This window comes from Cydia amplana, chromosome 27, assembly GCF_948474715.1.
Source record: "Cydia amplana chromosome 27, ilCydAmpl1.1, whole genome shotgun sequence".
Classification (NCBI taxonomy): domain Eukaryota; kingdom Metazoa; phylum Arthropoda; class Insecta; order Lepidoptera; family Tortricidae; genus Cydia; species Cydia amplana.
In genome coordinates, this window is record NC_086095.1 from 2,104,600 (window position 1) to 2,119,213 (window position 14,614).

The 14,614-nt window shown below is 39.0% G+C and overlaps 2 protein-coding genes across 2 annotated transcripts in view; both read left to right on the forward strand.

The window, feature by feature from the left end:
* The first annotated feature begins 841 nt into the window (after positions 1-841).
* LOC134660451 (uncharacterized) lies at positions 842-8,825 on the forward strand. The gene is made up of 7 exons (XM_063516195.1): positions 842-990; positions 1,143-1,901; positions 2,704-2,872; positions 3,878-4,398; positions 5,540-5,710; positions 7,320-7,483; positions 8,601-8,825. The coding sequence occupies exons 1-7, from the start codon at positions 916-918 to the stop codon at positions 8,812-8,814; spliced, it is 2,073 nt and encodes a 690-aa protein (XP_063372265.1). The 5' UTR covers positions 842-915; the 3' UTR covers positions 8,815-8,825.
* Positions 8,826-12,813: 3,988 nt separating this feature from the next.
* LOC134660507 (protein PAT1 homolog 1) overlaps positions 12,814-14,614 on the forward strand; it is a 37,170-nt gene continuing 35,369 nt past the window's right edge. Inside the window, exon 1 of the mRNA XM_063516279.1 lies at positions 12,814-12,983. Coding sequence (XP_063372349.1) covers positions 12,945-12,983 — 39 coding nt within the window. The 5' untranslated portion in view covers positions 12,814-12,944. The remainder of the gene's footprint in view (positions 12,984-14,614) is intronic.

Genomic DNA, 14,614 nt, shown 5'->3' on the forward strand with positions numbered 1-14,614 from the left:
AATAAAAGGGGTTGTAACTTATTTTGTATTCGTTGTCGAAGTTGGTGATCTATATCCTATGGATTCATTCTGCCCAGCAGTTGTAGCGTTATGCATGCTTCTTCTTTTCGCATTGAAATCACCGGACAAAGATGTATTACTGCAGACAGGTGCTGAGACATTTAAAAAATTCTCACCAAAGCTAGCAAGACTAAAGTGTTTCTGAAATTTCGCTTTGTTGATTGGATTCTTTATACCCCTTGCAAAAATAGGACCATTCTTGTAAGCTGCATTCTTAACCGGTGATTTTTCATTTGATGTATTTAAAGATGTATTCGATTTAGAATAATTCCAAGCGTTTTCATCATATTTGTTGTATTTTCTTCGATTCATATCATGTAACTGTAAATAAATCAAATGTTTATTTTTTTTTACAAATAGAAGTATGACAATGTTTACGATGATTTTGCTGAGGAAACCGTTTTTAACTTACCATTTGTATTCTGGCTTTTTCCCTTGCAATTCTTTCTTCTTTAAATCTTTTTAGAAGCTCTTCTTTTTTAGACGTCATTTTTTTTTATTTTTTTCTTAATCTTTAAAGTAGAATATTTAATCACACTCTGTACAATAAAATTAACAAGTCACGCTAATAGCATTGCTAAAAAATCAACATTTGTACATAGATGGTAGGATCCAAAAATACTAAATGTTCAAGATTTTGTAGCAACAGTTGACACATGAGTCTTTTGCCGCGTTTATAACAGCTGCTCAAACAACCCGACCAAAAAATTCAAAGTTTTTCGAATATGGGCGGTTAACCGTCAAATGTTGAATTGAAAAGCGGTTGTGTTGTTTGTTTGCCGTTTGGTTCCCATTTGTAAACGGGATTTGCTAGTGGAATAAGTGTTTTTTGTGTTGTAATTGTCTTTTTTTATAATGGAATCCGTGGAAGAACGCTTGAATAAGGCTCGTCAAGAGCGCATTGCTAGAGAAAAAGCGAGAATCGATAAGGTAATTTTGTTAAATCTATATACCCATTGTTTTTAATCTAGAAATTCTAATTGGCTACACCAAATTTACATTATTGTGAGTAATTTACTAAGGTAATCTACTGAGTAATTCCAAAATTATTACTACATATTTAATTATTATCCTACTTTCAGTTACGGGAGTTGAACCTCAAGAAATACAATAAAAACGAGTCCCAGGGTATTTTTAAGGCGCCGTCGACCGCTTCCCTTGCTAATAAAACACTCAATAGCACCATTAAACCCAGAAACGACTTGTCAACAAGCAATCTAAAATGTCCCAGCACTATTAGAGAGGTCAAGAATAATTTTAGCAACGTTAAAAGATCTCTTACGGCCCCGATGCCGAAAAAACCAACTGCAGAAATTAAACCAGTTATGAAAAGTGCTGCTCCGAGAGTAACTGAAGTTAAGAATGACTCAAAAATGCTGACAAAAAGTACTGTTCCCCTTAAAAATACTGTAAAAAAGGATTTTATTAGCAGTAATAAAATTATTGCCAATTCTGTAAAACTGCCGGTTAACGGAGTCAAAAGTGTCCCAAATGTTGCTAGAAAAACTTTGGCCCCTATCAAGATGGCAAACCAATTGAAATTGTCAGAAATACAGTCTAAAATGTCTGAGAAAGCTAAAGAATGTAGAAAAAGCATGATACCAAATCAGCAATTTGAGAAACCAAAGCTAACTGCCAGAAAGAGTATGGCACCAGTAAACCAGTCCAAAATATCTGAAAAACCTACGGAGTCTAGAAAGAGTATGATACCGATGCGGCCGCTCAATGCGACGAAGAATAGAGAATCTGTGTTTGATCGCCTGTATAAGCCTAAAACAGTTCAGAAGAGTGAATTGAGTGATGCGGACAGACTTCAAAGAGATCCAGTATTTTTACAAAAGGTAAGTAAAATTTTGCTTTGTAAAGATACCAATCCTTTACAATTTTCCTCTGCTGCACTGAAATATACTGAAAATCTTCCAAAGATTGTTAGAAAACCAAGTTTTGGTCTGAGATTGTTAAGTTTTTAAGCCAACCTATGGAATTCAGACGCAAATTCAGCTTCCTATCTTCAGAGTTACTAAAAAACCAAGCTTATTTCTCTCGCCACTTGCACCATCCCACTAACCCAGGGTTACTGGTTAAACCGTTAACCTAGTGTCAAATTGTACAGGTTACCATGGTCATTATGATTATGAACCATGGTAATTTCAGGTTTAACACATTCAGTGCCCGACCCAGATTATCGGGTATTTTATGATTTCATTCCCAGGCTCGGGATTGTGGTACTACAGCTTTATATGACGAAATTTTTGTGGCCTGGCGCGGATGTCTTGTTTGGCGGGGTGGCAATGAATGTGTTAACTGGTTAACCCCAGGTTAGTGAATGGTGCAAATGGCCCTAATGCTCCTCTAATGCTATTATAGTTCGTTTTTTTTTAGCATTAGAAATAAGGTAAACAATCTTGATGTGTCTTTTAATTGAAAAACACATTTTAAAAACAAGTTACGGCAAATATGTAACAATTATGATTCTAATACGATCATTTATATTCTTCTGCTTTCGTAAGTAATAGTTTTTGATTTTTAAAAAGCGTTTTCAATTAAAAGACATGTCAAGATCGCTTACCTTCTTGCAAGTTCTTTCTAATGCTAAAAAAACACGAACTATAGACAAAAATGCCAAGAAAAATACTGACCCAGGTACTGCAGCAGGGCAGCTTGATTGCCAGCAAACGGCACACAATATTCGGTCAGAACTTCGCCAAGCCCGTGACAAAGGCCCCGGTGCGCAGGTCCATATCCGCTGTTCATCTGAAACGGATCAGCAAGAAGGAGCTGGGGAACTGCTTCCAGAAGTGGTCATCTATCGGTGAGATTTTATTTTTTATAGAGTTAAAATTTTCTAGTTGTCTACGGTGCTGCCGGCTCATCCATCAAATTCTATCAATTCCTAAGGGCCACTTGCACCATCCCACTAACCCGGGGTTAAGCGGTTAAAGCGTTAACCAAGTTTCAAATTGCACTGGAAACCATGGTAACTCCAGGTCTAACCTGTTAACCCTGGGTTAGTGAAATGGTGCAAGTGGCACTAAGACTTCAGTGTCCCTCTTAAGTGCATTGGTGGGCCTTATGCGTTTTGTAATAAGGTCCACCGATGTACAGTTAGGACCGTTGCTGTTTGTACAGTCAGCAGCAGAAGTTGCTAAGCGGGCGAGGTGTTCAAAATTACCTTGACGCGCTCTTATTCTCTTAACAATAAAGTCGCGTCAAGATCATTTTGAACACTTGCACTAGCAAGTATTGCTGCTGACTGTATGAGGAATTTCAGACATTCACCCGCTTTTTCCTATCTCTATCCCACGCGCATAATTATATTGCTATCTCGTTCGCACAGTGTAACCACCATCATCATGGGTGGAACATCAACCAATGGGTGCTACCTAAGAGTCCTTAATAACAAAATTTTATACCAAACTAGCGACCCGCCCCGGCTTCGCACGGGTTAACAAATTATACATAAACCTTCCTCTTGAATCACTATCTATTAAAAAAAAACGGCATCAAAATCCGTTGCGTAGTTTTAAAGATCTAAGCATACATGGGTGGATCAACTATTTCCTGTTGTTATTCTGTCCGGTCAGCCAAGAGACAATAGTAGCATAATTTGTTAGAAGACATTGTACACCACCTTCTGACACGCTTGGTAGACGACCCTCAATGGAAAGGGTTTATAAGTATCACAAAAGCGTGTTTGGTGAATTTAAATGCTTAAAAATCAGGTTTTAAAGAGTGATCCAGGAGAACGTAACCATGGCAACGAGTGACAAGAAATAGTTGATTCACCCACATACTATGTATTGATATCTCCTTGCAGGCGAAAAACTCGACGAAATCGACATAACCACGACCAACGAAGATGACAAAGTGACACAGGACACCATACAATCTGCCATCAAAAGTGAACGCAAGCGTGTCCGCCTCCAAACTCCCACATTTACACCTCGACCAGCCGAGATGCAACACCGACTACAGAAATGGCTGCAATCCCGAGGCAAATCCATACAGTCCTACCAACACTTACAGTGTTTCGGGATATATCATTTGGCTGAAAAACCTATTAAACCGCTGTTCATAAAGGGTCAACCTGAAGATTTTAATGATGAAAATAAAGAAAATATAGAATTGGAGCATGACAGCGATAATGATTCATACACTGACTGTATGAATGAACCTAATGATGATGATAAGACTAAGTGGAGGGGCCGGATTAGCTATGTTAGCGACAGTGTGTGTATGAATGATAGCGAGCATGATACTACGCTGAATTCTGATGAGGCTCCGGTGGATGATGTGTTGTTGGGAGCGCTGAATGATCTTACAGAGTTGCTGCGTGAGGTAAGACTAAACTTTTAAAGTGGTAATACACTATCGCACCGCACCGCGCCCTTGGTGCGTTGCACCCATAAGTAAGAGTGAGAAACAGATATCTCTTTCTTGCTCTCACTATGAGTGCGACGCACCAAGGTCGCGGTGCGGTGCGATAGTGTGTTACATCTTTTATATTTCTACTTTTTAATAAAGATCCATACAGCATTATCAGCAGTCATACCTGGTAATGATAATAATTAATTAACACATTCATTGCCATCCAGCCAAACAAGACATCCGCGCCAGGCCACAATAATTTCGTCATATAAAGCTGTAGTACCACGATCCCGACTATCGGGTCGTCCGACCTGGGAACGAAATCATAAAATACCCGATAGTCGGGATTTCGGCACTGAATGTGATAAGTGATAACCACAGAACATATTAAAGAGGTTAGAATGGCTATCGCGCGCAGTTAGTATCGGAACCGGTGTCGCCGCTCGTTCCTCTCCACATTAACTAACACTCGCGCAACGGTAGTAAAAACTTGTGTGCCTGGTGAATGGATACGCCTCCTTTAGACAGATTTGATGTCTGGCTTCCTAATCTGAAGGTTATTGTGGCGCAAAAGGCATGTTTACTTCGTTTTTCGGTCAGCGCGGGCGAGTAGCATGCGGGCGTTTGCTCAAAACCGGCGGCGACACGTACCCTGCTCGCATCGCCATTCTAACTTGTTCTGTGGTGATAACTAAAAAACTTTTTACAAAAAAAATAAAACCGACTTCAAAAAGGATGAAATAAAATATTATCCTTTTTGAAGTCTATGCGTTACCAACTGATATGTTTGAAGTCGGTGCCAAGCCAAGTAGTAACAATACCAGTCAAAAATGGGATTTTTGGCCATAAAGCTGATTATTTTTGACTGGTATTATTACTACTTGGCTTGGCACCGACTTCAAACATATCAGTTGGTAACGCCATAGACTTCAAAAAGGATAATATTGGGACCAACTTCGGGGTAAACCCTTTCCAATAAAAAAATAATTATCAAAATCGAACGACTCTGTAAAAAGTTATGCGTGGTCATACATAAAAAAAAAAATATATACGCGTCGACTTGAGAACCTCCTCCGTTTTTTTCGTCGGTTAAAAAATATTTATCATCCAGGGCTTCGATTGGGAACAATGCGCGCGCTGGCTGCGCGCAATCCGCACCCGTTTCCCGCACGCACCATCCCTGGCCGCCTATTGGGAGTGTCGCGCCGCACTGGAAGAGACGCGCGGGGACTTACCCGCCTCCGTGCAGTGCTGGGAAGAGGCTATAGCTAAGGGGACACAGGTAATATCTTACTGAAAGGAGTTGGAGGAGGCCTTTGCCGACAGGCACACTGAACTAAGAGACTTCGTATAAATATTCAAAACTAAAATTACTACAAAAATCAACAAATATGTTCAGAATAAAGGGCTATATAATAATATCTTACTACCTAGTCCTACTGCTTACTTACTGCAAGCCTTTCTCCGCCTGAACTCATATTCCCATCTCATTTTTTATCCCATCCTATCTCTGCGCACACTTCACTTTTGTCGCAACCGTTTCCATGCACCGCTATAAATTGTTTTCTTGTTTTTTTTTTATTATTCACTGATATTTAATTAGCTTTATATAATATTTAAACATAAAAATGTTCACTTTAGCGTATGTTAACTATTTTTCACCAAAACTTAGGGTTTTAACGTGCTAATTGATTTTTAAAATGCACAGCAACGCGAGAGCAGTGTTAGGCGTTGCACGCCCTCTCGCGGGAATCCGCGGGAGGCACAATTATTTGATTTATTCCCTAGTCCCTACTAGTGACCCGCCCCGACTTCGCACGGGTTAACAAATTATACATAAACCTTCCTCTTGAATCACTCTATCTATTAAAAAAAACCGCATCCAAATCCGTTGCGTAGTTTTAAAGATCTAAGCATACATACAGACATACAGACAGCGGGAAGCGACTTTGTTTTATACTATGTAGTGATGAAGTTGAATCAATAGCAATAGTAATCACAATGCTACTGTATCAACTGCTGTTGAATAGGCGGCGGACGGTCAATGTCCATTCTCGATTGTAAAAAGATAAATGCATCATCGTAACTATAGTGTGTCAAAGGTCTGTTTGATTTCAAACATAGCAGAGAGAATCATACTATCTTTGTCTTACACTAGTACTAGCACCCAATAGAAAAAGATAAGTATAGTTTTTTTTGTTCCTATGTACTGACATGATTTGGTTGACCCGGTATATCTTCTATTTTGGGACACCGTGATGTCGCAAACCACGTCACAATCTGCAACTGTAAAAATAAAAACCCCAATTTTGTTTAAACAATTTTATTTATGACGTCTGCAGCCAATTATCTAATGATAAAAACAAAAAGATGATCAATGTAACAGTTTTTCATGTAATGTCATTTGAGTTTTTCTTTATTGATTTAAATGCCATCTAGTGAGTTTCGCTCTAACTGGTATTAATATAACTCGAGTACTAACAGTGGTGTGCTTAGGGGTTTCAAGTAATTAACGCTAACGCTAGATGGCGTTAACCTCAATTATACATAGTGCATTTTTCACTAGTCATTGAGTTTTCACTTCTACCGGCACTCCCTGAGTGCAACCCGTTGTTTTTTTTTAGCTAGGTTCTACAAAAGTAACTGCCATCTGACCTTCCAACCCAGAGGGTAAACTAGCCCTTATTGGGATTAGTCCGGTTTCCTCACGATGTTTTCCTTCACCGAAAAGCGACTGGTAAATATCAACTGATATTTCGTACATAAGCTCCGAAAAACTTATTGGTACGAGCCGGAGTTTGAACCTGCGACCTCCGGATTGCAAGTCACACGCTCTTACCGCTAGGCCACCAGCGCTTATCACCTATAACATGACATTATTTAATTTCCAGCACTCAGTAGTGGACGCCAACTTGGATCAGCTTCTGGACAAGTTCATGCAGCTGAAGATCAGCCCCAGCAGCGGTACGCGAGACCGCGTGGACCCCAAGCTGGTGGACGTGAAGAACGTCTTCAAGAGCACCATCATTAGGTTCGCCGTACAGCAGGCCAAGTTGTGAGTAGATGGAAAACTGTACGATATAAGCGCGGAAAAGAGGAAATTCCCAGTAGTTACCACTGGTAACAACTTGGTGGTAACTAGTGGGAATAACCCTTAATTTCCAGCACTCAGTAGTGGACGCGAACCTGGTCAGGCGTGTCTCACTCCGCGATTTCGTCGCGTTGCTACAGGTAGCTAAAAGTACATCCGTTCGGCCCCAATTTTGGGGAAAGCCATAAGCCGCGCGTGGCGCTGTCGCCACCTAGCGGCCATATCTGTGCTGATCGTAACAGACGCGTTTTGGTAGAGTGAGTCTTCTGTACCTAGTACTATTATTTATTCTGTGACCTGGATCAGTTCCTGGACAAGTTTATGCAGCTGAAGATCAGCCCCAGCAGCGGTACGCGAGACCGCGTGGACCCCAAGCTGGTGGACGTGAAGAACGTCTTCAAGAGCACCATCATCAGGTTTGCCGTACAGCAGGCCAAGTTGTGAGTAGATGGATATAGTTATTTGTAACTTGTAATACAAGTGGAAGTCCCTTTCTAACAAAAGCTGTCAAAAAGGGACGGTTTGTTGTAGACTGTCCTATAATAGTATTTTATGCAACCGTTAAGAGAGGTTAAAAAAGGCGAGTGGCGTGAGTAACAATTTGAGGCGAAGCCGAAAATTGTTAATAAAGACGCCACGAGTATTTTTTGACTTAGTTAAACAACGTTGCATACAATACTTTTTCTACGACCAAGCACTTTGAAATAAAATTGTAAATTTTACAAATATTTTTAATTCAATAAGTAGCAAAAATGGAGGCTACGGGCGGGAAAAGAACGAATGAAATTTAAAAAATAACATGTCTATGGTTCACTTATTTGTCAGAGATGACATTTAAAATAAGGCTGGCAACACTGTATTTCATTCAATATTTTTTAGGTGGTCATTACACGAAGTCTCGTAAAATCGTCAAAAAGATACTGCGTGTATGCACAAATTCTTTTTTGGGGAATAGACTAAAGACTGGTCTTGACAACTATAAGGTAGGGTTTTAAAGGTGTGTGCACGACCCTTTAAATGACAAATAAAAGTACGGGAGTAGAAAAAGATTATTTATTTTATGTTATTTATAATTATACAGACGCCAGTCCAACCAGGCGGACCCACCCACGCACACCATGACCCCAGTCCGCCGCAGCGCCCGTCTCAGCACCCACTGGAAGATTCAAAAAACGCCCCGCTACCAGAAAACGCCCAAAACGCCCCTACAGATATGTTCTTCGATCAGACAAGCTGGACTTATAGGGGAGAAGGTGCTATTCGTGCCTAATACTACTTTGTGTAACACTCCTTAACGCTATGAAGCTAGTGGGACTTCGTTGGCTATACATGACATCTAAAAATCTCTACCAATATACTTCTCAGTCATTGAAGCTGACTTAGGGCTTATTTAGAAGGCGCGCGAACTCGTATACGATTTTAGGTACATTGCGGACCATTGAGGTTACATCAACTCAGCCGACCGATCAAATGACGCAATGTAATGAAACTCGCATGCGAGGATTCGCACCGTCTAAATGAGCCCTTATAGGGGAGGTGCTGTTTGTACCTAATACCACGTTGTGTAACACTCCTTAACGCTATGACGCCATCGTCGGCTTATACATGACATCTAAAAACAGCTCTACCGATATCGGCCAGTCGACAAATGCTACAGTATAAAATGAAGCTATACATTGTAATAAAGTTTACTATTGCATGTTATGTCAACAATCGTGGCGGTCTGCCGGTTAAAGGGTGAATGATACCCTAAAAGCTTTAGATTCCTTGACGTAAGCGGTTTAAACTTTTTTTTTAAATCTAAACGCAATTGAATTGCTCATAATAATTATGATATGATATAAAAAAAAATATATCATTGTTTCGGAAAATTAAAAATTCCTTACAAAATTGATATAATAATGTATTTTAGATTAAGTTTTTTAGATTGTAGATAAACCAAAAATACAGCGAAGTTCATTTATTAATTTCATTATGACTGTCTGATATAACGTAAATATTATACATATGTATAATCAGTATAATATTCGTTAGGTATATATATATTATACTAAACTTAAGAAGTTCCTCTTGTATAAGGATTCATCCTGTATATGTGACGTTATCTATGAAAAGGGACCTTATTGTCGATGGCGCTTACGCCATTATTAACGATGCTCCGATATAAATACAATACCGCGCGACGCTGTACGGCGTAAGCGCCATCGACAATAAGGTCCCTTTTCATAGATAATGTCCCATATGCTTCGAATTGGGCAACTGATATAGATGGCGCTGTACGGCGTTGTACATTACACGGTATTTTAAATTTGATTGTCAAAAAATGACGTTTAACTATAAAGTGACCAACAAAGCTGTCGCAGTACAGCGCCAACTATTTCAGCCGTCATACTTATGGCACGATTTTCCCTAATTTATACATTTCTTCTACTATATGAGGTACTGCCATCTTGTGGCCTGAATCGAAAACTAACTTTACGTTGACTTTTAACGCTAAAGCAGGTGCCCTCTACAGCTCGCGTACGTTTTCTTGTGCATTGGTTCTGACATCTTGTGGACTACATTGGAAGCTTAAACTAGACATTTACACTTCGCGTCAATAAACATGGGCTCCTTCTGCCCTACAGTTCATTCACGCTAACTATTGTAAAGAAAAAAGCACCCAGCTAAAAATGTGATTCCATATTTAAATTTTAGATTCGCTGATTAAAAAAATACATAGACAACAAGGGCTGTTTTTAAGTTACTTTCCCTTTACTCTAGGTAGTCTAGGTACTTACTTTATGATTTCAAGAAATGGTACTTTGTATTTCAGCCGGCCTAGCCAAGGTTACAATCGCTATCGCTTCGACAACGAAACGCTTTGTGTCTCTCTATCACTCTTCCATATTAGTGCGACAGTGACAGTTGCGTTTCGATCGCTACGAAGCGTAAGCGATTGGCATCTTGGCTACGCGGCCTGTACTGTTTTCTTTTAGCTTTTAACTTTATTGCTTCCCTTTGCTGTTTTTAGATTTTTCTAAGACTTGAAAAAGTAAAATTATGTTCAATATCTCATTTACGTTTTATAAGTGAATGACAATAAATGAAAGTATTTTGTTCTTAGTTGTTTTATTGAAATTTTAGTTTGTCTTTTATGTCATAAATTCATACTAAAACATCTCGCGGCGGTGCAGACTCTAGACTGGAGTCGCGAGGGTAGATGTGGAAACTTAGTACATACGAGGGGCGTTCAAAATATTCTCGGTATTGATATCTTACGACCTCTTCTAAAATTTCTTTCGTTACTGGCCGCTAAGGTTTATTCATTGACATTAAAAAAAAGTATAATTCGAACCGAGATAGTCTTTTGTTTTTCTGCAATTGCTGAACAAACATGAACATCATGTGCGAATTGACAATGTTAACTAAATTAGAACATCGATGCGTGATAAAATTCTTGACAAAACAGGGTAAAAATCAAAAAACCATAAAAGAGGAAATGGATTGTGTTTACCGTGAGTCTGCTCCTTCTTTATCTACCATTCAAAAGTGGTCAAGCGAGTTTAAACGCGGAAGGGAGAGTATTGAAGATGACCCTAGACCTGGCCGGCCTGTAGTAGCTACTTCACAAGAAAATATTGATAAAGTGGAAAAACTTATATTGGAAGATGGTCGAGTGAAGGTAAAATCTATAGCACAAGTAACCAATCTCTCTATTGGTACCGTACATGATATTATACATGACCATCTTAATATGTCAAAAGTAAGTACAAGATGGGTTCCGCGAATGCTGACTCGGCTTCAAAAAGACATGCGTGTAGCTTGTTGTTCCGATTTTATTGACCTGTGCGGTGAAAATCCTGATGAGGTGCTGCAAAGAATAGTTACTGGAGATGAAACCTGGGTTCATCATTATGACCCAGAGAGTAAACAAGAGTCCATGCAGTGGCACATTAAGGGTTCAGCTCATCCCAAGAAGTTCAAGGTCATCCCTTCAGCTGGCAAGGTCATGGCCACGATATTTTGGGATTGTGAAGGAGTATTACTAATCGATTATAAAGAAAAAGGTGTAAATATCACAGGACAGTACTACGCTAACATTCTACGTCAATTAAAGGATGTAATTAAAGAAAAGAGGCGAGGAAAGTTAACCAAAGGTATTCTGCTTCTGCATGACAACGCCCCCGTCCATACTGCTCATATTGCCAAGGCAGCTATTGTTGAATGTGGGTTTAAAACTGTTACTCACCCACCGTATAGTCCGGACTTAGCCCCCAGCGACTTCTTTTTGCTCCCCAATCTTAAAAAGGATCTGCGTGGAAATAAATTTTCTGACGATGAAGCATTGAAGGCGGCAGTGGAGGAGCATTTTTACACGAAAGATAAAAAATATTTTTACGAGGGATTAAAAAAAATAATTGATCGATCTTTTAAGTGTATGAACATAGGGGGGGAGTATATTGAAAAATAAAAATATCAAACTTTTCGTACTTGTTTGTTTTCATTCTCATACCGAGAATATTTTGAACACCCCTCGTATGTATAGAAATCTGAAGCATTCATCAACAAACTATAATTATAGGATTAGAAACAAATTAGAAAGCAGAATGAGTCGAGCAAATGTAATAGTTATTACAGACGGGCGCACTGCGACCTTGGTGCGGTACGGCGCATGTTCGATCGTGTGTAATGTAATAGCCCTAACACACTACCGCACGGCGACCCAGGTGCGGTGCGGTAGTGTGTTATGGCTTTAAGGTGGTCCGCCGTACATGCGTTAAGGACGCAGCTATAAGTGAGAGCGAGAAAGAGATATTTTAAACTCACCAAGGTTGCGATTCGGTGCGGCCGTATGTAAACACTACATACACTAAAATGCTTTATAATTATAATATAATTTACTTTTATTATTACCTAGATTCTATCTAGAAATCTAGAACGTCGTAGGTTTTTATACTCAAACACACCCAACATGTCAGTAGAAAAACGCGCGAAGTTCAAATTTCCTATGGGAGATCGAGCGGGAATTGTATGTCTGTGTGGGAGATCAACGATATGCGTTCACTGGAGATCAACCCTTCGCACCTACATTTTATAATTTGCCGCCTTTTTCTACTGACAAAGTGTCTGTGCCAGAGTATACTATCCTACTTTCTACTCCTATAGTCTTACAATAAATTGTAGAAATGAAAAAGTGGCAACATTGCAGTGTCGCCCCTTTTTTCTAGATTGATTTGAAAGGGACGACACTACAATGTTGCCACTTTTTCATTTCTACATTTCTTGTCGAACCATCGGGAACAATCATGTGCGTAGAATTTTTACTTGACAAATGCAACTATGCCTATGGCAACCCAGCTATAATGGCCGCCGCCATCGCTGTTGCAACGTTATTTGTGTGACAAGTCATGTCATTTTTGTCCATGATATATGAGAAAATCCAATGGCAGATTATTTCTTCGGGTTCGATACTTCGTCATCGGTAAGCTTGTTAAGTTTTCTTTTCATTTCAAAAGCAAAATTAGCGAAAAATAAGCCTTAACTCTCTTAGTTCTCTTACATAGTGGTTGTGCCAGCGTGCTATATTGCAAAGTTATGACTCAATTTGAGCCAGTTTTCGTAACTTTCGAGTCTTTCTACGCGTGATTTATTGGTATTAGAGCCTTTTTATCGCGACGTATAACTTTTGGTTCCATAATATCAAGGTTTTCCATGGCAAAATACTTAAATGCTGTGTCGTGTATAACATATATGTACCAAGTGTCTTCATTTTGTTACTTGTTTACATCCAAGCTGCAAGCATATTTGTTATAAATGTAGGTTTCAAATGTCTCCGCTCGTCGTTCATCCTTGAAATCTTTAAAAAACTACAAACAACATTGTTACTTATCTTTATTTGATTCTTATGAACATGAATTATATTTGAAAGATGATTTCATCATTATGAAACGCATAATAATATATATACCTTGTTATTGTAAGTATATCCTGGAGCTATTTCCATACTGCTTACATGAATACAGTATCAGGCCAATGATATATCTTGTTTTTAGTAGATGCTTAAATTTTCATGTTATTTCAGAAGGAAGTTAGCTCATAACATCTTTGTTGGCATGCCTACATCAGTTCTGTATGGTTTTCAATAGCAGCTTTTTGTAAATTACAGTGGAAACTCTATATAATGTCACTCAATATAACGATTCACTCCCTATGCTGTCAACATTGGTTGCCTAGGTTGCTTTACTTTAATATAATTTCTCTCTATATAACGAAAACTCTCTATAGTGTCAAAAAACGTCCGGTCCCTGGAGTGATGCTATATCTTCTTCAGTCGGTCCCTCAATACTGAGGATCGTGACATCATGTCCTTCTGTTGAAGACCAGGTTCCTCCATAGGGTTCTGTTCCCCGCCAAGCGCATGGCCTCGTGCAGTTACTATATAGAGTTTACACCGTATTTGATTTAGAATTTTCATATAGATAAATTCCCGCACCTCCCATTTTAGAAAACAAAGATATTATTGACAAAGTTTTATCAATGAGATCTGATCATGGAGGGGAACATTATTTGATTGCTATTTGATCTTTATAATAAAAACCCCAAACACAATTATGTTTCGTTGTTATATCAGAGTGTTCCTATGGCCGCCTCCTGTCTCCATTATCAGATCAGCTCGATGATAGTACCATAATATTGCATTGTCACCCGACTTACATTTGTATGCAAATTTTCAGCTTGAGCTTTCAGGTAGTTGGGAAGTGGGTCAAAATAACTTGCAAGAATCAACTTTTCTTGTCACTCATTGCCATGGTTACGTTCTCCTGGGTCACTCTTTAGAACCTGATTTTTAGGCATTTAAATTCACCAAGTTTTTTTTTACATTTTCATTGTGCCAAAGATAAAGATAGTTCTGGCTTGTAATTGGTAAGGTCAACCGAGGTTAATGCGTCACTTGAGGTAAATGCGTCTTTTAAAGATTTCTTCTAAACGGAACATTTTAGAGCTATTGCAACCCTCTCTGTTTGAAGTGTGGTCACTGAACTTTTAATGCAGACGGCTATAATAGTTATAATATGTTGCGTTTCGAAGATATCTTCTAATGACGCATTTACC